This window comes from Octodon degus, unplaced genomic scaffold (assembly GCF_000260255.1).
Source record: "Octodon degus isolate 3935 unplaced genomic scaffold, OctDeg1.0 scaffold00096, whole genome shotgun sequence".
Taxonomy (NCBI): Eukaryota; Metazoa; Chordata; class Mammalia; order Rodentia; family Octodontidae; genus Octodon; species Octodon degus.
The window spans coordinates 2959869-2984464 of record NW_004524672.1 but is presented as its reverse complement, the minus strand read 5'-3'; the positions used below and the strand labels follow the sequence as shown (position 1 = coordinate 2984464).

The 24596-nt window shown below is 40.9% G+C and overlaps 1 protein-coding gene across 2 annotated transcripts in view; it reads left to right on the top strand.

Moving 5' to 3' along the window:
* The window catches only part of Nyap2 (neuronal tyrosine-phosphorylated phosphoinositide-3-kinase adaptor 2), a 299448-nt gene that overhangs the window by 115864 nt on the left and 158988 nt on the right, over positions 1-24596 (top strand). The window contains exons 2-5 of one of the 2 annotated variants that reach the window (XM_023723011.1): positions 11680-12010; positions 18891-18904; positions 20598-20622; positions 22984-22989. In XM_023723011.1, coding sequence (XP_023578779.1) covers positions 11680-12010; positions 18891-18904; positions 20598-20622; positions 22984-22989 — 376 coding nt within the window. The remainder of the gene's footprint in view (positions 1-11679; positions 12011-18890; positions 18905-20597; positions 20623-22983; positions 22990-24596) is intronic. The other variant, XM_004638151.2, reaches the window with a different exon arrangement.

The window sequence follows — 24596 nt, the reverse complement described above, 5'->3', positions numbered from 1 at the left end:
GGGGCCTGCTTTTTTTTTTAGTTCTTTGTGTGTTCTAGATAGAAGTCCTTTGTCTGAGTGATTGTTGGTTAAAATATTTTTCCCAATTCATGGGTTGTCTTTTCACTTTGTTGGTAATTTCTTTTGACGTGCAGAAACTTCTCAATAAGATGAGATCCCAGTTGTTGATTCTTTGAAGTATTTCCCGTGAAGATTGGTTTTTGTTTATGAACTTTCTGCCTACTCCTGTCTTCAAGGTTTCTGCTTACTTTCTCTTCCAGATTTGCTGTTTCTATTTCAATGTTTAGATTTTTAATCCATTTTGACTTTAGTTTAGCACATGGTAATTATAACTATTTGTTTCAAAGAAGACATCTGGAGCTAATGGGAATTGAAATTCCTCTTTTAAGCATAAATCTTCACCTCATTGTTTAACGTTGTCCTTCTGTAGTAGTTTAAACCAAGAAGTTAATAAAAAGGTGTCTAAAAATTCCATTTTAACAGCTGACCTTAACATCTCAGAAGCACCAATAAACATCCAGACACAGGAAATTGATGTCTGAAAAAAAATCTAAGAGATTAAGATATGAGGTATATAAAAGTAGAAAAACAGACATCATGAGGATATGAAGTGGTGAAAATGAATGCTAGAGCCTAGGGCAAGAAATTCAGAGATTATGGTTTTGAATGAACAAACGGGGCTCAGGGAAGACATTAAGGGTAATGGTGGGTGAACAATTTGGAAGAAAATATGAATACAGTTCAATTTCACTGCTGCATCTCCACATCAAAGTATACTTCACACAGAAAAATATAAGCTGAATGTGCAAGGCAGTAAATTATTTCTATTTTGGTTGTTAAGATAGAAAACTAGTTCCAAACAATACATAATTGGAATGTGTTCATTTCCTGCTCTGTACTGTTTTCATTTCTTCCCTGATACCTGCTGTTATTTAGCTAATAGCTTGTGTTTCACCACTGCTATCTACAGAGCATCATCCTGGCTCACTGAGGATACTTTTCATAACAAACACCAGAAAATTCAACTATAATTGTCTCCAATACAATGGAACTTAGAAGCTGACTCGTATAAGGAGTTCTGGGATTGGCTAGCTACAGAAATCACTAGATCCAGGTGCTCTCCTCTGTTATGAGTCCTGGACCTACTAATATTCTCACATGGTGGAAAGAAGGATGAAGTGGGTTTGGGCTACTGCAATTTCCACTCACTGCTTGGGGTTCACACCAATTGGTCTAACTCAAGGTATTTTCCAGCTATAATAATAGTCTTGAGGACCAGGGATACTTAGTAGTGAATGACCAGGCCTGACAGCCTTGCTGGCTGAGAGAAAGAAAGTCATCTTTTTATGGGAATCTCCAAGGCCAGGAGGAGGTAGAATGAATTCCCGAGAAGCAAAATAAACCCAACACCCGCATAAAACAGAACAAAATAAAACAAAAACACAAAAGTCCCCACAAGTTAACAGGAAGTGTCCTCCTATCTTGCTAATTCTGAAGAGGATGGACTTCCTTTCTTCAATTTCCCTTTATAAAAGAAGCACGTGCTAGTGAGTACAGAGGTGAGCAGGAAGACAGATGTGCTCTTCTGCAGGTGGACATGACTGAAGGGGCGGGCCGTGCTCAGCAGCGCCAACTGCGGCTTTGGTGTAGACACATGATGAGTGGTGTGAAAACCCCCAAAACTGAGACCTGGGCTGGTAATCATGCTGTTCCTTTCCAAGTCAGACTTTGGGTTGAGGTGTAGCACCAAGAGACGTTGCAACACCCTGTTCTCTCAGTGCTTTCTACACTCAGTCTTTATAACAAGAGGCAAGTTTAGCTGGACATGGCAATTAGAAGGGGCCAGTGTTCTGGGACAGGTGTCCTTCTGACAGGGAGAGCGAGACATGTGCTCACGGGGCAACCAGGGCCAGTGTGTGGTCTGTGTACCTGAAGAGAAGGCTAGAGGGAGGTGGCATCCTATTCAGGCTTTCTCACTCATGCTTTTAAATAGCAAAGTCAAAGTAGTGATTTTTTTTCCTACTTATTCATAGTGAAATGTCTAACATGAAAGATTCAAATATGTAACAGATGTCACTGGTCCACTTGACCACAGGAAAATTTCAGTCTCTGTTGGAGAGCTATAACTTCTATTTCTTTTTCAAATGTTCTCCATTTACTTTATGGTTGAAATTATCTGTTCTCTAAGACAAGATCAATGCTTCTTGAAAAATCAGCAGAAAAAGAAAAACAATAGGTGTTTAGGATTTCACAAAGGTAGAATAATAATGTATCGCAAATCAGCATCAGACACGGATTTTTGAGCTCAGTTCTGCAGAAGCAAATAATCAAGACAGTATAGTCCTATATATCTCTTCAGTTTGTCTCCAAGTGTTTCTAGATAAACTTGAAGGTGGGTATACACACACACACACACACACACACACACACACACACACACGGAAAGAGGGAGGGAGGGAAGAACTCAAAGCAGATACACAGAGAAGAGGGAGGGGGGAGAGAGAAAGAGAGAGAGAGAGAGACAGAGAGAGAGAGAGAGAGACAGAGACAGAGACAGAGACAGAGACAGACAGAGACAGACAGAGAGACAGAGAGAGACTGACAGACAGACAGACAGACAGACAGACAGACCGAGATAGACAGAGAGAGACTGAGATCAAGATTTTCTTATTCTAGTGGTTTCCAAAGACAACTCTACTACAAATTATTGGCACATTTCATTCAAAATTGAACAAAGAAGCAACTCCCATTAGTTTTAAAGATACCCTGTCACCTTGTAACTCACCTTTTTCAGCGTGTTTCTTGTCTTCGTTTGGTTTTTCTCTTTTTCTGAAGTGAAGTTCTCAGAAAGAGACAAATAACATTGATTCTGATGGATTTTCACAAGAATGTGACAAGTGACATTTCCTGTCAATGAGCATTTTTAGAGGACTTTGAAAGTTTTTGTTTTGTACCTTTTTAAAATAAATCCTTAGGACTAAGTTCTTTGAAAAAGTGAAGCAAATATTTAAGAAAGTTAACAAGAGGGCTGCATATTGTCTAGGATGTTCTGATGCTTTGAGATAAATGGAAGATGTTTTATTTTGGCTTTTGTGTGTACATTTTTTAAAGTACCATATGCTGTGCTTTGCAGACATGGAAAATATAAAGGAAAGTTCTCTTAACAAAGTTTTATGGTATGAATGCAGTAGTTTTAAAGTAATTCAAACTGGACCAGTATGACTATTTAACAGGTAAGGAGATAGGAGCTGCTTTTATTCAACTGCTCAGTTTTGGGTCTGGTCATGTAACACATGACTCCAGTGCATGTGTGTTTAGGCCCACATGCCAGCTACTTATTTGCTTGGAGGAGAAGTTTACAAATACTTTTTAAAATAGTTCTGAAATACTGCAACCTCCTCCCTTGATTTAAGCAAATGATATTTTACTTTCCATGTTTTAAAATAGAAAAGTAATCAACAGAAAGCTTGAGTATGGAACATCACTTTCATTGTGTAAGGAAAAGCATGCTTGTTTAAATTCAGGATTATGAAACTTGTTTTTATTTTTATAACTTGCTCTGTGTCTAGCTTAATCTACCAAGAGTGTGAGAGTCTTATGCAAAGACTGCTTTATTCCACCCACATAGCTTTTGCTCAAGCCAGCTCGCCTGTGGTGGAGCTGTTTTCCTCCCTCAGCACCATCTAAATGTTCAGTCTGCAGTAGGAGAATTCCCTATTTTCATAGCACTTTTTCTTTCTGGGGTCTGGAATGAGTTTGTAGGGTTTGCCTTTCTTCTTCTGTGTGTGTGTTTTTTTTTTTTTTTTTTTTTTATGAACTCAGTGTAAGGCTGTTTCCAAGTAGGTCGGTTCAGGGTTGCCTCAAAACAGAAATCAACATGGAAGTGAAAAGATGGGAGATTTATTAAGGGGGCTGCTTACAAAATAAAGAAGGAAGGATCAGGAATGGCTCAGAGGAGCCTCTGGTCTCAGTGCAGGAGTGAGGAGGGAAAGATGTGCTCAGGAAGACTGACCCAGAGATTATGGTAGCAGTGGAAATGTCTTCACCAGCTCGCTATGGGAACCCAGACAAAAACAGTGCCCACACAGCAAAGAAGCAGCAGGTCAACTACCTCATCTGTTGGCTGGGAGCTGTCTAGGGATAGCCCAGATCTTGAGCAATAAGCCGCAACAGACTTGAACACTGTAGATGGCTGCTATGAAATAACTGCTATCCTGAGAATGTTCTCCCTCAAGGGAGTATGTAGCTACACACTTGCCTGGTTACCACAGTTCAGCCTGAGTTGCAGCTGGTATCTTACTGTGTGCCTAGGGACCGGATGTTTCTTGGATCTCATCTGACACTTCCTAAGCAAAACTTAGAATGGTACAGTTGATGTGAAAAGCTGTGGCTGGTATCCTGGCAGTTTAGTTGAGGCTGTGACTAATAGTAACATTTCTTTCCTCTATCATTTTAAATTAACCCCACTTCCCTTAACACCACTTCTGACTGCAGTAGCTCACTTGGTCATAGGACTAATCCCTCTTTCATGATAAATTGCTACCTTTGCTAACCTCAGACTTCTCAGGCCAAGGTTGCTGTATATAGTCTTTCCATGTCACAAGGGAGCAAGAAAATACTAGGATGCACCAAAGAGGTTTACATTGGGCCTGCACACATTTTTCTCTGCCTTGTAAATATAGCCCAATCTCTTCGTGCTGGCTGGAGTCAGTGTGCTGTCTTCTACCACAGTGACTATTCTTCTTGTCTGCCACTCCTACAAACAGTGCTTCAAGTTTTCTGAAAGACAACACTATTTCTTTGCTTCTGTATCTTCTAGAGTATGGATAAAATATATCCCTACAAGAACCAGCACCTCCTTTATTCCTGAATTCTGAGGGAGGTGTCTTTGTCCATTTTCTGCTGCAATATCACAGACAGGGTGGTTTATAAACAATAAGCTTTTATTTGGCCTCCTCTTAGAGAGCCTGGGAAATCCTATATCAAAGTGCTGCATCTGTTGCCAGGCTTCCTCCTGCATCATAACATGGAAGAAGGTATCACATGACAAGAGACAGCAAGAGATTGAGCTCATAGCCTCAAACCCTTTATAAGCAGCATCCATCCATTCACAGCGGGGGAGCCCTCCTGACCCAAGAAGTGAAAATTAGGCTCCATGTCCCAAAGTTGTGGTGCTGGAGATGAAGTTTCCAGCATGTGCTTTGGGGGGATATAGTCGAAGCATGCCAGACGGCAGACACAAGTTCTCCTCATGGGTCACTGGCTGTTTTGTTAGCTGTCTTCGTTCTTCATGGAAATTTCTCTCTAAAAGAGAGATCTTAGTCACCAACACACAGGCTGCATCAAATCAAACATCACATCAAATACTTGGTCCCCCATCAGCAAAAGGAGCACATATACCAATGTATCAGATCAGCTGCAATACTTTCTTGTTGAAGGATTCTTTTTCCGTTCCATTGACATCAAGTTTTGCTATAAGACTCCTTTATTCATAGAATGTGAAAAACAACAACAAAAAAAACCCAAAAAACAAACAAACAAAAAAAAAACCACACACCATATTTGAGCAGCAGCCTTAAGAGACATTGTGCAGTTTATCTTTCCTTGTCATGACAATAGTACACCCCAAGAGCGGCCTGTTACAGTTCATGTCTAGACGTGCCCGCAAAGGCTCACGTATGCTTAAGTGGGGTTTTGAAGGTGATTGAATTGTGGGGACACGATAGGCAAAACCACTAGCAAGTTTACGGCTCAGTGGTTGTGAGGAGGTGGATCTGGCAGAAGACACTGGTCACTGGGGGTGTGGCCTGGAAGGGTTTATCTGTTCCCTCCTCCTTCCCTCACTCGATTGCTGCTTCCTGTCGGCCACATCAACTCATCTCTGTCATGGCCCTGGTCATGCTTCCCTCTCTCAGAGCCGCCTCACTATGGACTGAAATCTCTACAAAGTGTGAGCCAAAAGAAACCTTCCTTCTTTAATTTTCAGATATCAGGTATTGTGTCTCAGTGGTAAGAAAGTAACTGAGAGAGACTTTGGGATCAGAGAAGTGGGGACTTTGCTTGAGGCCAATCATATGTTTTAGATGCCTTTGAAACTGGTTTCAGTGAGAAATTTGGAACTCTGAAGATGTCTGCTGAAGAACCAGTCCTACAATGCTACAAGCCAAGATTGGTAGGGGATTCTAGTTGGAACTCGGAAGATGAAAATGTTGATAGAGAGGTAGACAGATCAGACCAGTCCCAGAAGGTTTCTGTTGGGAGCAAGGACTGCATTGGCGGGTGGACTCCAAATCATATGTGTTATGCCCTGGCAGAAAATTTATCTATGTTTTGCTTATGTCCTGAGACTTTATGGGAGGATGACATTAACTGCAGTGAGGTCATTAATCTGGCGGAGAAGATTTCAAGGCAGCCAAATATTGAAGCTGTGGCATGGGTGCTGCTGGGCGCTATAAGCAAACTCTACAGTGAGAATCAAGAGCTGAGAGCAGAACTGTATGATTTAAAACATTGTAAGTTTGGCCAGAAGGGAAGCTACCGTAATGTAGCAGTCTATAAATGTGGAGCAGGAGAAAGCTTGGTTGCTGAAAAGAGAACCAGTAAAACAAAGCCCAGTACCTTGAGACAGAGCAATAAAAAAGATAGCTTGAAGGCATTACAGAAACCAGCAGAAACCCGTCATTCACAGACTCAACATTACAACAGTGAAAGGCTTTCTTTGGAGAAAATAGCCCCAGGGCACCCTGCTGCACAAGAAGCATGGCAGCCTAGAACCTTAATTCCACAAGATTTAATTCTCAACCGTGGGTCATCGAGCCAATCAGAGGTCAGTGCAGCCATGATTCAAAGACACCCAGCTACTGCTCCAGCTCGCAGCAGGCTTTGGCATCATCCATATAGTGCTGATTCCACAGACTTGCAGAATGCAACCATCATGGGTCCAGAGCACCTTCCATCCAGATTTCAGAAGAACTGGGAGGGCAGGCTGTGTGGCCCTGAGACGGCAGTGCATGACGCTGTGCATCGGAAGCCTCAAGTACACTGGAGACCCCAGGAAATTGGAAGAGCCAGGAATGTGGACTATCTAAGGAAAGCCACGAGCGGTGAACAGAGTCAGTACAAGAGAGAAGCTATGAGGGTTACAACCACTGGCAATGCCGCCAACCAAAGCTTTTGGAGTTCACGTGTTGCAACAGTTTGCCCCAGGTACTAGACAAGGAGCTACAGGAATTAATGCTTGCCTGGCTGGGTTTGGGTTTTGGTTTTGCTTTGGTTTCACTGGTTTCTTGTGCCCTGTTCTTTCATTTGGAATGGGAATGTTTATCCTGTGCCATTGTGTGTTGGCAAGGTTTAACTTTTTTATTTTTTTAGAGGGGCTTACAGGTAAAGAGGTTGCCATCTGTCTCAGAGGAGATTTTTTTGCACTTGAACTGTTTGGCAATTCAGAGACTCTTACGACTAACCACTCCCAGAGATGGATGAAATGCTTTTTTGCATAAAGGGATGTGGCGGCTTAGTAGAATCTTATAACTTCTACCTAGATGTCATCCGCCAAATCCTCTAGATGCTCCCTCCAAACCTCATGTACTCATCAGGCTTTGAGAGGTGACTGGACACACCGTAGTTATTAATAGATATGGCCACTCATGATTTCATAACTGACTTGCTGTTAGGAGGTGGGTTCTGTTAAGAAAACATGGATCCCTGGGTCATGTCAGTGGGAAGGGTTTATCTCTTCCCTACTTCCCCCTTTATTCTGTTTCCTGTTTGCCATCTCATAAATAACTCACCCTACCATGTGCATGGGCTGTGAAGTCTTGCTTCAGAATGACCGGGTTATGCCTTGAAACTTCTGAATTCAGTGAATCAAACCAAACCTTTCCTTCTTTAGAGTATGCCTCAGTGGTGAGAATGTGACTAAGACAGGGCTGCAGGGTAAGATGAGAGTAGCATAGTGAGCAGAGCTACGGCCCCAGAAAGGTGGACCCAGTGACTCAAGCAGGAAACCAGTGTTGTAAACAGGAGTACCTGGACGGAGATTATTGTTACTGCCGGATAACCTAAAAAGGCCTGAATAATAATGCATTGCATATTTCCTTTTCTGTGACACTTGCTTCAGTACTTGTAGTTTCTGGGTTTTTGTTTTTTTGTTTTTTTTTTTTTTTTCTTTGTACTGGGGATTGAACTCAGGACCCTGCACTTGTCAGGCAAGTACTTATTCTACTGGCCAGTAGTTTCTGTTTTTAACAGGTGTTGGTGAGTAATGTCTATTGTTCTTAATGTTTCTAAGGGATTCTGGCCTGGTCACATCAGATATAGGGATGAAGTTTTTAAAACACAATCTCATTGGCTACAAGTGCAGAGATTCTGAATCTACAGATATAATAATGCAGTTGTTGCCCTTGAGTAGAGAATCCAGGAATCTGCCTATTTAGAAATTTCCCAGGTCTGTTAGCAAATTCAGAAACTGGAAGTGGACTTCAGTTATACTACTCAAACTTGGATCCATTGCTTCATCTTGCACTCACAGCCTGGGCAAACTAAATTTGTAACCTGTGCTCTGTTCAAATCAAACATTGAATTTTTCTTGGAAGGGGTGTGTGCGTGTGTGTGTGTGTGTGTGTGTGTGTGTGTGTGTGTGTGTGTGTTTGAGAGAAAGGGAGAGAGAGAGGGAGGGGGTGAGAGAGAGACAGAGACAGAGACAGAGAGACAGAGAGACAGAGAAAGCACATTTATGAACAGAAGCAGGTAAATTGATTGGGCTGAGAAAAAGATCATTCTGAACAATTCAGCAGAGCTAATTATCTCTCTGGGAAAGAAGTGCAGACCCTATTTACGTCCAAAGTAACTGGAAAATTGCTGATATAATTATTTTTTAAGTCTCTCGTAGATGCCCCTGTGTATTAACACACCCATAAATCTCCTCAGGTGGCTGTTTGCTGAAAATGAGATGGTTATCTAAATAAATCCTTAAAACACCTTTTGTTCAGTGATACAACAACAGCAACAACTAAGTAAACGACATGGGGATAAAAAATAATCTAAGGGAAAATTAGTTAATATCAAATATCTCCTCTTCTGTGCGAAGATCCTGCCACGGCCATCCCAAATCTACTTCCCACACCATGAACACTGCCTTCCCCTCCTCCACCGTGTTCTCTCTTGAGTGCTTAATGATTTTTCACTAAGCCACTCTGAGGAAGCTCCTTATTTATGCCCTGATTGATGTTCTTGAAATAAACCCAGAAGATGCTGCACATTGAAACCCTGCCCAGATTCAGGATGCTTGCTGTTCTGGTGCGACAACTTCCACTTCACCAACATTTTGATATTATTCCTCATCCTGGGTATCTAGAGCTCAGTCAGTGGCCTGAACTGGCAGCCCCCCTCATCAGAGAGGTGGCATACTCAGTGTCTGAGCAGTGCCTCAAGATATTAAAAAATAAGGTGACATCTTTTTTATGTATTTAATGCAGGGTCTACAGGATCTCACTAGGTAGATTGGACTTGTAGTGATTCTCCTGTTTTCAGCCTGCCAAGTACTGGGATTACAGGTGCACACCACCATGCCCAGTCTAGAAATCTTTTTAATTAGTAGCACATTATGCTTGGAATTAAATGGCACAGTCTGACTCTAATGCTCTGGTTGAGTCCTTTCTGACTTTAGCCACGTGGATATGTAATTGTCCTAAGTTGGCTGTTTATTTCTCATTATTATTTTTCCTAGGACATTAAACTTGTGAAAAAGGTCATAATATTATGAAAGATAAAAGAAAGCCAAAAGTAATTCTAACCTTGAATTTCTTCACATTCTGAAAGAATAATCAGTCAAAATAAAGGTTACAAAAATTATTGATAAACTCACTTATGGATAGATGTAGGCTCAGCAAGCTTCCAAAATTCAAATACTCAAGAATACGTTTTACTACTTATAGGTAAAAAATAGGTAAGATAGTCAGTTAAATATCTTATAGTCATATTTCTTTTCATTTGTCCCCCCATGGGTAAAGGAACTCTATGGATATAGAAATCTCTAGAGAAACCTGCCTTCTAAAAGTTCATGTTCATACTTATGTCCCTTTTTTTTAATAGCATAGAGAGAGAAAAAAATTTCAGAAAAAAATTCCAAGATGACTAGTTGAATTTCAAACTGAGAGATGTTTTTATTTTAAATGTTAGTTCAAATTTCCTTGTTGAACTTAAGAACCTCAAGTTTGGAAACTTTGTGGATCTTGAATACTTACAAAATAATTAGAGACCCCTCAGATCAGTCTTTCCACTATATTTCTGCACTAAATGTTTTCGCAAATTTCATTGCGAGAGTTCTGCTTGTTAGGAGCATGGATTTCTTTTTCCTTTTTCTGTGGTAAGTAAATCTCCATCACAAGTGAAAGCATCTGGAAAATAGACAGGTTGACAATTCCTTCAACATCACTTTAAAATATATATTTATCTTTTTTGTTTTTTCTTTCTTTTCTTCTTCCCTCCCTGGTTGATTTCCTTCTCTCTCCTCCTCATCCTTCTCCCTCTCCATCTCTCTCCTCCCTTCCTCTGCCTCTCTCCGCTCTTTTCTCTCTGTCTCTCTGTCTCTCTGTCTCTCTCTGTCTCTCTGTCTCTCTCTGTCTCTCTCTCTGTCTCTCTGTCTCTGTCTCGCTCTCTGTCTCTCTCTGTCTCTCTGTCTCTCTCTGTCTCTCTCTCTCTGTCTCTCTCTCTCTGTCTCTCTCTCTCTGTCTCTCTGTCTCTCTCTCTCTCTCTGTCTCTCTGTCTCTCTGTCTCTGTCTCTCTGTCTCTCTGTCTCTGTCTCTGTCTCGCTCTCTGTCTGTCTCTGTCTCTGTCTCTCTCTGTCTCTCTGTCTCTCTGTCTCTCTCTCTCTCTCTCTCTCTCTCTCTCTCTCTCTCTCATCTTTCCCTTCACTTTTCCTTCCCTCTGCCTTTGACTCTACTTTCTTTCTTGGATGGAACCTAAGGCTTCTGTTCTGATCTATATAACAAGGCCTCCTTAGTTTGAGAGGCGGTCTCACTAAGTTCCTAAAGCAGTTGGGCTGGGTTTCATTTTGTATTGGCACTTAGCCTCCCAGGGGTCTGGGATTATAGGTGTGCAACACAACATGTTGCTTGTGTTTGTCTTTCTTCCTTTCTTTCTCGTGTTTAAAAACAGAACCTGTGTTGTTTAATTTTCCCTGTTATAGTAGGCTGATAAGGATCTTAATAAAGTGGGTAAGAGTCAAAACATTGGGCACTCAGATTTAAAAGTATTCAAGGACTTACTGTCACCCAATCCTTGTTTATTGCTTAAGCTACAAATATTATTTACCTCAAACTAAATAAAAAAGGGGTGAAGACAAAGATGGAGAGGGTATGAGGCAGCCTCTTTCCCACTTTGGGGTGCTCACTACACCTGAATCTCAAAATAGCTGGAAAGAGGAGTTAGGATTTCTAATGGAAATCAAATTATATTTGCTTTACTTTCATACTTAAATACAAAATGATAGCTGTTTTTGTTTTTGTTTTTTGTTTTTTTTGCTACTTAAAAGTGTTTTCAAACACAGTCCCTTTGTCAAGTGAATCTTTCTTCAGTACAAAGTTAAAATTTGACATTTTACCTGTAGGTGAAATAGGCTCATATCTGTGCCCTCGCGAGGATTTCTCTTCATGGATTTTGGTCTGCTTTCTTTTACAGCATAGGTGGCGACGTAGGGCGAGGCCATGACGCCAGCTACGTGGGCAAGCACTTCCGCATGGGGTTCATGACCATGCCTGCCCCTCAGGACCGGCTGCCCCACCCGTGCTCCTCTGGCTTCACAGTGAGGTCCCAGTCCCTGCACTCTGTCGGGGGCACGGAGGTTGACAGCAGGTGCTGCACCCGGAGGCAGCCTCCCCCCAAGCCCAAGCGGGACCCCAGCACCAAGCTGAGCACCTCCTCAGAGACGGTCAACAGTACCCCGGCCAGCAAGAGCGGGAAGCCCCCCGAGAGGACTGAAGGTAACGCTCATCGCCCCGCGCCCCTGGGAGTCTCAGGCCGCACCTTTGGGTCACCCTACTAACCACATCTGCCTTCCTCACAGGGCCACATAATCCTGCCTCCCTCACCCCGAAGTCCCAGAAAAGAAATTCCAAGGGGGATGGTTGTTTATTCATGTGTTTTCAAATGACACCCAGAAGCACCCAGACGGATGTACTTAATTTGTATAATAAGAAAGAGAAGGCAATATGTGAGTTTTCTTTACCCCCTTTAAGCTCTGACTCATTTGAAAATTATTTTGCCCAGCAATATTTCTAGAATTTAAACTTTCTTGCTTTTATTAACATGATTTTCATAATTCAAAGAAGCATTGTGAGATTATTAGGGGAATGTTTTAGGGCAGGGATTTGTAAAGAATTTGTTATCATATCTTTTAGAAATGATAACTTTAACATTATTTCTTTCCAGAGAATGTAAATGGATGCATGTGTGTGGCCTACATATTTCCGTCTCTACTTACTATCTCTCGTTTCTACCTTTAACACAGCTTAGAAATACAAAAATTAAGTACTATGTATTCCATTTTGCTCATTGAACTCAATGTCAGTACACAAATGAGGGCCATTTCACTCTAAGCTCACAGATTCTTTAGCTCTTACTTGAGCAGGAGCACAATTTTCCCAAGCTTTTCCAGGGAGCTGCTTGATGGTAGGATAGTCTCAAGAGGGCTTTGATAAGAAGCTGTCTTGTCAGTTCAGGTTGGTATAGTCAAATGTTGTAGATTGGATAGTTCATAATGAACAGCAGTTCAGAGCTTGGCACAATCAAGGTACAAGGATGCTCTTCTCTGGTTAGGCTTTTCTTCCAGGTTGCAGACCGCTGCTGTCTTGAGCTCTCACAGCCCCACCTCCAAATGTGCCATATTGGAAATAAGAGTCTAGCATTTTAATTTCGAAGGTCACAGGCTTTTGGTTCATGGTGTGAGATTCAGGCTTTTACATGTCTGTTGTGAGAAAGACCTCAGTGTGTCCAGTTGCCAAGAGAGTTGTGGCAGGTCCCAAGTCTTTCTGCCCCCTGGCCTGTGCTGAACGCAGAAAGCTTCCTTGAGTCCTCACACTACCAAGTTGGTGTGCCGGCTTGCAGCAGGGTGGAAACCACACAGCCCTTTCCTTAGCTGAGCAGAGCTCTGCCACTGGGACTCCTGGTTTATCAGGAAATCTTCCTCACCTTCTGGCCTTCACCTTTCTGCAGAAGCTCAAATGCAATCCATGAGGCAAGGTACCCGCGTGGTAACTAGCATCGTGACCTTTGCCCTCCTTTCTTTTTCTCTTGTCTAAGTGCTCCAGCACTTTTAGCCAGAAGACAATAGTTTCAGCACGTTATTCAATGATAGAATAAAAGTCTTTTAATGAAGCTGATTCATAAGTTCTGTAAAGACAAGCCTCAGTTTCACCCACTGCCTATATATGCAAAATTGTGTCACATGTGTTTATTATATATGTATAAATAAGTGTGCGTATGTGTGTGAGAGAATAGACATGAATAATGTACACGTGTATGCTTATTTGAAAAGGTTAAATCATAGTGCATAGTTGTCTGTTTTGTATTTTCATTTACTTTATTGTAGCTATTTTTGTTTAGCATGTAATTTGTCAGGAAACACCATTTTTAAGGAGATAAGTATACTTCTCAGTAGGTTACTGTCTTGATTATTCAGTGGTTACAGAGGCTATAGTTTGTACAGGCATGGAATAGTACTATGGTAAAGATTAGTGTATGTATATGTACCTGTCTGCATATATTTTTGGGTGAGGTTTTTAAAAATTGAATTCCTTTTTCCATAAGTCAGTTTTATCAATGTATTCTTCAATTTGCCACAAGTCACACAAAACATGTCAACACACCCATATTTTTTAGAAACAACGTAGATATTTAGTTTATTTATTAATACAACAAAGGAACCTAGAGACACAAGTGCTATGAATTTCCAATATTGTCCTCAGGTTTCCCCTGACATTCATGACTGGCATCTTTTATTTATCTGGATCGTGCTCTTGTACGTAGAGGCCACACCTCTCCTACTGCCAAGAAACTGTGTACTCAATTACATTAGGTTGTTTATAAAGACTACTGATTTAGCAGAGTGAGTTCTGAATGCAATCTAGAAAGACTCAAGGAAAAAAAATAAGCCCTGTACAGGTAGAGAGGGAAGACAGGAAAGGGATGTGGCGTAAGAATGTGTTGTATTGCCAGGAACATGTGGACAGGACGGAGAGGTACCAACAGCAGATTAGCCCCCTTCAAAGGAAGCACTACTGGGCAGCGAAAGTGAAATGTTGGGAAAAGTCATCATTCCTGTCTGACAGGAGACACTTGTGAGTAATTTCTTAAAATACAGCAGAGTAGCACCCATATGGGGCCATTTAGGTGACTGGCTTCTGAAGGCCACACTTATTTCTAAGATCCCTCACCCTTATCCAACAATAGGGAGCAGCTGTAGACTTTCATTCCTTAAGAAGGCAAATGGAGACAAAGTGATTTATCTACAGCAACCAAGATGTCATAACTTAAGCTTGGAAAATTACTCAGGGAACAGTGAGTTCATTGGTTAGTCCCAACTCAAATATTTCACCTCAGAAAGTTCTCGAGCACTCCTGGGAAGCCCTCCCCTGGTGTGTCTAATGGGGAAGCTTCAGTAGACTGGATGGGTTATTAGCATCCTGTGAAGATATGGTGTATTTCTGTAGGAAAGTATTTGATTTACTATGCAAATTTTGTTTTCTCCTCAGAACTCTTAGGAACAAAGGCAGTTGTAAACTATCCTTAAATCTCTTCTACCATGTTATGATCTCAATAATAACATGATACAATCAGGGCTCAGTTCTGCATGGGAAAGTCTTAAATCTAAATGCATGTGTGCATATGTGTGAACTTGAAGCCAAAGTTCTATGAATATATAGATTGCTCTTTTATGAATTCTCAGTTGTTTATAATTACCGGCTAACTGGAGTTGATTATAGGACCTATGCTTTCTTTGTGATTTTCTAGCTATCAACATTATAACGCAGATAGAAAGTGACTTTTATAAATCTTAGCCTGACTTTTCTTGTTATGTTACATGTCAGCAAAATCAAAATATTGACTCAGTGGCATTAGAATGATTTCCATGGTAACCAGCTTCTATTTAAGCAAAGGATTATGACTTCCCTGTTGATAAGAGTAAAAAGAACTGGACTTATAGGGAAATGACTTTTCAGAATATAAAAAAGAAAGAGAGAAAGAAACAAAGAAAGTTTATTGCAAACAAAAAAAGTCACATGCCAAGTACATTAAGTATTTAAAAATTATAATACTGCTGTATTAAAATACAGATTTATTACTTTATTTTAGAAGGCTCTGCAGTGGTAACAACTCGCAAAGTTTTAAACAGTAGAGAATATACGTTAGCAATTAATATACTATAGCCACTTTAATTATCTTTTATTCTTCAGTATAGTATCCACTTATTTTGAAGAGATGTTAGGTGAACTAGAAGGCATTGACTAGAAAGAATAATGTAGCTGTCTCTGGTATGTGCCCCAGCTATGTAGGTATCCTTCAGTTGTCCCCGCTCCCTGGTAAATACATATTCCAGTCCTCAGTAACTGTAGTTTGAGATGCCGGGCAGTATATGCAGAAAGAGCTGTCCTTAGAGCCAAAGGCACTAAGAGCTTTAGGCAAGTGACTCAGTGAGATGGGATTGATAGTGCCCTGTCTTCCTCATATTCTTCTGTGAGTCAGGTGGGCTCTTTCCAGGAAGGCACATGCTGAAAAGAAATTCCTCTACAAATAGAAGTCCATGAATTTGCAATATGTAATTACTGCCTATTACTATTTCTGAATAAAATGAAGTTCTAGTTTGATGCAAGATGTGTATTAAATACAAATAGGAAAGGAAAAGGAAAGATATATTCACCCTTCCTACATATTTGAGACTTGAGCTTTTAGCAGTTTAACATGATTAACTTAAACTTTTGGCTTTTTAAACTTTTAACAAAAAATGTAAAATAAAAATTGCCAGTAAAGATGTGGAGGAAAATAATTCCTTACATTACCTTTGGTTGTGTAAATTGGTGTCACCAGACAGGCAGAAAGCATGACATTCCTCAAAAGTAATTAAAAATTGCACTACCATATAATTGAGCAACCCTACTAGTGAGTGTGTATCCAAGGCAAATAACTTCAACATGGTAGAGAGGTTTGCGCACTGTTTGTGACAGCACTGTTCTTAACTGCTGAGGTATGGAGTAAACTCAAGTGTCCATCAATGGATGAATGGAGAAAGGAAAAGTGGTTACGGAAACACATAATGTGGGCTCTTATGGAACATTTTGCTGTGGTGCAGCTGAGTTTTCAGTAGCATGAATACATGTTGGGAGACAGTGTGAAGTGAAATAAGACAGACGTAGGAAGGCAGGTACCACACGACCCCACTTTCACAAGGAATATACCGTCACTGAACTTAGAGAATGGTAGTTACCAAGGGCTAGTGATTCAGAAACCATTAGTCGAAGGATGTGAACTTTTAATTAGATACAAAGAGCAAGTCCATTAAATCTACTGTGTAGCATGTTAACCACAATTGATAACTATATGTTGTAGTCATGAAATCATTGAGATATTAAAACCTCAAAAAACGAGTGTGAGGTATGTATAAATTACCTCAATGTAGCCACTCTGTAGTGTATACATGTTTCAAAAGAACATGATGAATATGATGTATACACAATAATTGACAACTCAAAGTAAATACATGAAAAAAAGGGTAAAACACTCAGATTTTACACAGTGATAGAAATAAGGAAGTATTCCATGGGTAAGTGATCTTTTAAAATATTGACATTGCTAGTCCCCAGTTATGATAACATTTTTTGATGGACAATGATAACAATTAAATCTTAGGAAATTATATAATGTTTAACATGAGGAAGAAAACATGTCTTTATTAAATTCATGAACTTGTATATCTTTGAGTGTTTTAAAAAGATAATTTTTTAACTTTCACTTGTTATGAGATCTGCACTGAAATTATTCTTAATGCTTATTTTATGATGAAGGCTCCTGATTGTTTATTTACGAAACAATAAGGACATATTTTTGAACTGGAATAGTTTTCATGGTTTCTGATTTTCTCTTTAAAAATGCTTAGTGGAGTCCTGTCTCTTGAGTCAAGAGGCAGAATAAATGCTGGAATACTTAGAATTCTGGCTGTTCTTGAAAACTTGGAATGTGTGCATGAAGCACAATACCTTGGGTATCTACTTCGTTGAACTTGGGACTCTGGCAGAACAGAAGTGGTCCTTCGTCCTCATGTCTCTAACAACCAATTTTGGTTCTCCACTCAGCCAGCTCACTTTATCAAGACCACAAAACAGCAGTGATTTCAAGAAATAATTTTCAGAATCTCAAATATCTAGTGTGATAGCACAAGAGTTTCTTCCATGTAATTAGTTGTTAAGTTTGGGAAGAAATCGTTCCATACATTTGAATGATGTGGTTTTTTTTATACAATGATTATGCATTGGGCCTGCAAGATAGTTTAGCAGACTAATGTACCTGCTTAGGCAAGCTTAGGCAAGAGCAGGGACGATAGATTGATTGCTGGCACTACATGTTGTGCCCAGGGCTGGCTGAGCTGGCCAGAGCGTATGCATAGTGGTGTGCGACTGTAATCACAGCACTAGGGAGGCTTACAGCAGGAGGATCGCCATGAGTCTGAGCTTCATAGCGAGCCCCTGCAATACATTAAAGAAGTTATTTATTGCTCTTCAGCTATTTTCTGTTGGCGTTTGAAAGAAGCCTCAATCTGGTCTTCTATTATGGTAAAGAGTCAAAACAAACTGGGTATAGTTGAGGAAAAGGGAGTGGAATTAACCCAAATATGTTTATTATCCTGGAGAATTGATAGGTTTGCCCCCCAGCTCAAAATTCCAACTTGGAAAACTACATCTGTGCTGGAAATGGGCAGTCAGACTCCATTTTCTTCTCTTTTACCAGTGCAGATAAAGAGGATGTGCTTTTCTTTTTCTTTCTTTCCTTTTTACTGGTGTATGCTGTAGTAATAATATTTACACACTTTTCTCTATCATTTTCAGTGTCCATTCCTCTTCCCTCCCCATCCTTCCTGAACCCCTTCCCCATCTCCAAAAGGTATATCTTCATTTTACTCTTAAATTTATATTTTGATTTTCTCTTATAACATGTACTATGCAAAATTCAATTTTCTACATTTGACTTATTCCACTTAATATTAAAGTCTCAAGAGCCATCCATTTTTCTGCAAATGACATATCAGAAGTATTGTTTAATTTATTACTCAGCATGGCAGAGTAGAAAGCAGGGTTTAGAAGCAAAGAGGCTTTGGTTTCAAGTAAGTGCTACCAAAAACTTAGTGTCTCTGTCCCTCTCTCTATGTCTGTCTTTCTATCTTTCTGTCTTTCTGTCTTTCTGTCTTCCTGTCTTTCTGTCTTTCTGTCTTTCTGTCTTTCTGTCTTTCTGTCTTTCTGTCTTTCTGTCTTTCTGTCTTTCTGTCTTTCTGTCTGTCTGTCTGTCTGTCTGTCTGTCTGTCTGTCTGTCTGTCTGTCTCTCTCCATGAGCCTCCTAGCCTGTACATCGAGAACACAATGGAAATAGCTATGCTGACCTTCTGTGGTTGGCTGAATTCTTAGAAAGTGTGCAAGATTCCACATCCCACAGTTCCTGCCGGGGACCTCACATTCTGTTGTTTGAAAGATGGAGGGGGCCATGTGGCAAGGCCTGTATATACTCTCTAAGACTTCAGGGAAATCTCTGGGGAACAAGTCAGCAAGAACACAGGGACATAGTGCTTTAAGTGGACAGAGTGGAGTTCTGTTAACAAGAATGAGCTTGAAAATAGGTTTTCCACAGAGCCTCCAAAGGAGCAGTCACTTGGCTGTCACCTTGACTTCACATGATGGGAAGCTCAGCAGATAATCCAGCCTTCTCTGTGGTGGCATCCCCAAATTTGAAATTTATAGAAGTATAAGCTCAAAAATATGATGCTTTGTGAAGCTTCTAAATTTGTGAAAAAAAAAATCGTTAAGCAGCAGTAGAAAAGGAATCCATCTTATAACACTGTTAGGCTGCAAAAATGAAGATGAAGTCTATCAGGGAAGCACTTCTGTGTCTAAGGAACAACAGGCACTGCCCTCAAACTCCCCTGCCTCCTGCAGTGGCCCATGGTAGATTGGGGACAGTGATTTCCTAGACTTCCCTGGCTAGGCTTGACATTAGGGGTGACAGAGCCTTGGAGATGGTGCCCTATCAAACTTTTGAGTATTGGTTTAGTGTTTTCTGCAGGCATTAGATTGTTCTTTTTCCTGAAAAGTTCTTCTCTTTCTGTCCAACTGTTTTTGTTGAAGGGTACAACATAAATAGATTTCCTGGTGGCCTCTTGACTGACCTGGCCAGATTACCTCAGCTCACTGCATTATGCCTTTGTGTAATGAGTGGAGTTTGTCCTTCCCAGCATGCTCTGAAAAGTGCACCAGACCTTGCTTAGCACTCCAGGGGTAAAACACAAAGAAAGTCATAAACCAGCTCTTGAAATCCACATGTTCTTGACCTCAGACAGTGTTCTCACATGTGTTGTTTATTTTGTAAGGAAGGGACGTAGGGGATTGTCACCAAAGACCTCCCATTCCTGGATTTCTCCTCCCAGGCTGGCAGAGTCAGAAGCTGCTTGGCTTCCTAGCATAAAGCCCGTCTGTCAGCCAGGAGCTGTGCTGATGGAGACATAGTTGTACATGGGCTGAGTGTGATCTTTTTCTAAGTGCACCCCATGGCTCCTAGAAAGCAGTCTGCAGGCCAGCGTCTCACGCTGTGCATCTTCCTGTTGTCCTTGCGTTGGTTGTTGTCTAATCGGAAGGTCTCCTTATTTCTTTAATGGCCTCACCCAAAATCTTTCTTCTATTAGAGGTCTGACATTGGCTGGATCTGTCTCAGGTCTTAGACTCATGAAAGGACTCAAGATCCTGCTGGACTGTCGTGATTGGCACACGGACCCCGAGGGGCTGCCATTGACATAGTGGCTTAAAATGACAAACTGTTACCATGTCAGAGTTTCCCTTGGACAGGAGCCTTCTCAGAGCCACCAAGGTAGCCATGCAAGGTGCCAGCCGTGGCTGGAGTCTCACCTGGAGCCCACATCCTTTGGGAAGCTCATGTTGTTGTTAGAAGGACTTATTCCCTTGTGGATCTACAATAAATAGAAAGCCCCTTGAGCCCAAATCCTGTCTTCAGGGAAAAGCTGATCTATTTTGCTTTTCTTTTTCGTTAGCACATGCTTTGGCAGCACACAGTGCCGGCATCCTTGTGTGGAGTGGGTCCATGGGCACGGCACATCTTAATTCCTTTCTTCAACCCTTATCCCTCTTCTTGCTTTTTCTTCCCCATCTTTGATCTACTTCCCATTTGGGAAACATGCATTTCCCTGCTTTCTCCTATCTATCTATCTATCTTTTATTTTGCTCTTTATTTATAATTTCAGTTTCCTGAAACTGTAGAAACCACGTGATATTTAAACTCAAGTATTCGATTTATTTCACTTAATATAATTGTCTTATCTTTGTATGAAGGACCCAAGCTCATCTTTTTGGCAGTGTAACAGTCCATGATGTGTAAATACCACCTTCTCTTTATCCATTCACTTGGCAATCGACACAGGGCTGCTTCTGAGATCTCGCTTTTATGAATTGTGCTGCTACAAACATGAGTAGGCACTCATCACTGTAATGTGATATCCTTAACTCTTTCAGGAAGACCCCAAGAAGCGGGTTCCTGTGTCAAGTGGAATTGCTATTTTTACATTTGTGAGGGGTGGCCATGTTGATTGTCATAGTGTTGTATTAGTTTAGTCCCACCAACGACATAGTAAGGCTCCTTTTTCCATGCAGCCTCCCTAGCATTTGTTATTATTTAACCTCTTGATGGTGACCAATCTTTTCATTTATTTATTTATTTATTTATTCATTTATTTATTTGATACAGGGTCTCACTATGCAGCTTGGACTCCTAGCAATCCTCCTGTCTTATCCTCTCCAGTGTTGGGATTACAGGCAGGTGCCACCATGCCTGGTTTTGGTGGCTGGCTCTGGGTGGGACCAGCACAGGCCTGAACTACCAGGGATCACATGCCAGGCAGGCACTTAGATGGTCGAACTGTCACCCCAGACAATCATTCTTTTTAGATAGTTCACCTTAAAAGCACAAGCACACTTGGTATCATCTTTGGTCATTTCAGAGTGAACTCATTATGAGATTTAAACAAAATCTTTTTGCTTTTTTATGTATACTGTAACATAATCATAAGAACTACATATAGCATTCATAGTCCTACCTTCCAATAAAGAGAATTACATAAAATGCAAAGTCCAGAGGGCAGGATTCCTGAGGGACAGCTTAGATTCTAACAGCTGGAGATGATCCCAAAGAGAATAAACATTGCTTTACTAGGAACTATTTTTGGGACTTCAGAAATCAACTTAAGCAAAATTAATCAGTGATGCAAAAGGCAAAAACTAGAATTCCATAGATTAATAGAAAAACCATAAGACTATCTAAATATTGGCAAATAAGTAGGGAAAAATATAACTCTTCTATATTTTTCTCTTGGTTCTTTTCATTTTCTGTGTATAATAGAATACATTCCTCTGCAATGTCTAGATTATAATATTTTGTTGAAAGTGAGAAAAAAAATCTAATTTCCTTTGGCTTCATCCTTATGTACAAGGCATGAGAAAATACACTAATTTAGCAGCCCAAAGAACTTACCAATGTAATAATCCAAGTAAAATACTGACACTAAGAAGCTGCAAATATTACCCTTGTAAGAACACATGCACCAGTCATGCACCAGTCTATTCACTGCTGATTTTCCAGGTCATTGTCTTGGCTCAGCACAGTTCTGGCTTCCAAAAACACCAGATAACCATGGAACAGGTGAGGCACAGCTTCCCTGGTGTGACAAGCATGCTCACAGTGCTTCTGCCTGTGTACTCCTCTGTACCCCTGGATTGTGGGTGTTGGTGGTGGTAACCTTCCTCATCCCTGCCTGCTGGTCCAGTGGCACGCTAGTGACAATGAGATGCAGCAGCGTGTTCTCAAGTTGTGCATCTCCTCAATTGCAATAATGGCACTAAGTGTTGGTAAAGGCTGCGTGGTACAAGAAAGCCTGTGCTTTTAAATAAAGTAAAGAAAAGGCAGAATGCTAAACACAGTATTCATCTTCGCTTTTTCCTTCACGTGTGCTTTCATCTGTCCTCACACTCGCATAGGGATTTATTTCTTTTTCTCATGTATATTAAAATATTTGGGGAGTCATGTTATCAATTGTTAAATTACTAATGTTACAAATTTTACAAGGGAAACTAAGGGACCAAATTCATCGCTTGCTGTATATATATATATATATATATATATATATATATATATATATATTGTCCTCAGTGGGACAAACCACCAGACATAGACAACTTAAAGTAGAAGTTTTATTGCTTAAGCTCATGGTGGGCTAGCTGCAGGGCTGTGACTGGAGAGAGGAGAGCTGCTCAGCCTGGCAGCCAGGAGGCAGAGAGAGAAGAAAGGATGGAAACAGAGATAGCGTTCTAGATCACTCTCTCGGTGACTGACTCTCACCCGACCCCACCTGCCAGCAGCAAATTCGCTAGATTTTCAGGAGTTGAGTAGCCCTCTGAGGATTACAGAGCTACAATCCAATCACCTTCCCAGCCTGAGTCTTTTGGGGAATATTTAAAATCTAAACTCTATCCCATGCTTTACTTAAATGACTCCTAGCTCTTTGTTTATTTTATCTTTTGTCTTTTTAAGACACGGTGTTGCTGTGCAGTTCAGGCTGTCCTTAAGCTCACTTAAGCTCACTCTGTAGCTCAGGCTGCCTCAAACTTGTAAAGATCTTAATGCCTCAGCCTGCTGAGTGCTGGGACTACAGGCATGTGCCACCAGCCTGGCGTGACTCCCATCTCTCTCACCTCATTCCCACCAAGCCCTTCCCTCTCCTGTTTCTCTGGACTTCTGTTTGGACCCCAAAGTCTGAAGATGAACTGAAACCAGTGTCCTCAGAAGATAGCTCAGGGTCTGCAGGAATCTACATAGGCAAGCGTACATTCTGATTAAAGTATGTTCCCCATTTGATTGCACAAAACATTTGATGGATAACTGAACCTTAAAGATATATTTTTATTTTAAGGACATCACTCATCTTCATGTGCTTTTTATCTCAAAGTTTGAGTAATAATAGGAAGGATTCTTTTTAAACCAGCAAACTTCTCCTTGGGCATGTGGCAAGTGGGACTAACTGGTTTCAGACGCCACACTTGTCATAGTGGCTCCCTGGTGCCACTGTCCTGCATTGGTCCCTCTTGTCATTGTTTGCGACAAGGCCTTCTGTATGTGCATGCCCAGTGCTGCTCATTTGTCCTCTCTCCACACTTCATGCTTATCGCGCCAATAATCTCACTCTTGGTTCCTGTCTCAGTGGTGTCCTTCTGCCCTAATCTTGCGTTGTTTGTTATTTCTCAACACTGTTTTCCCGTATGAGCTGCCATACTTCCTAAAGCTCTGTTCCTTGGCATTCCAAACATGGCCTGTAACAGCTTTCTTCTTTCTAAGTTTCCTTCAAAAGCTTCCTTGTTCTGATGCATCCTTAAGCTATGGTGTCTCTGGACCCTATTTTTGTTTCCTCAAGGTTCTCATTCAAATCTTTGCTTACAAAAAAATCAGAAGTCATAGTCTCCAGATAGTTCCAGATGTCACACCTCTACCCTAGTGTGGATATCACAGACTTCAAACTCTTCCTACCCACAGCTAGTTTTCCCCCAAGGTTTTGCCTTCCTACTCAAGTCTGACCTCAGTCCCAAGGTCTCATCAATGATCACGTCTTCGCCCTTTCTGTTCCTCTCTTGGCTGCAGTCTCTCTATTCAGTGTCACTTCAGTATCACAGGCCAGCCACATTTCCACATGGACAGTTGCATGGGTACCTCACTAGTTTCCTTTCCTGCAGCATCCTCTTCCCAAGTCCATCATCCCTGCTGCTCCCACAAGGACTGTCACATGTACTCCCAGTCATATCGATATTTTTTCATGATTCATGTGATCATAGCATTTTTCACTCACCAGAAAAACGGGAGCTTATTGCATGACTTTAGTCACTTGACACCCACCTGTCTTTCTCTCTTCACTCATGGTTCTCATGCCAGACTCAAACTACTTGGTATTGTTATTATTATTATTATTATTATTATTATTATTATTATTATTTTGTTGTTGTTGCAGAATCAGGGATTGAACTCAGGCCCTTGCGCTTGCCAGGCAAGCACTTATTCTACTGAGCCATCTCCCCAGCCCCACTACTTGGGTTTTCTAAACAAGCCCAGCTAGTTCTTGCCTCTGTGCCTTCACTTGAGAAAGTACTTCTTTGCAGAACAGTCTCTATGGTAAACTATCTACTCTTTCTACAATGTTCCAAATCACCTGCCACCTTCCCTGTATTTGCAATTATGTATATAAGCACTTTTTTTTTATGTTTTTGGTTGTTGTAGGACCTCACTACACAGCT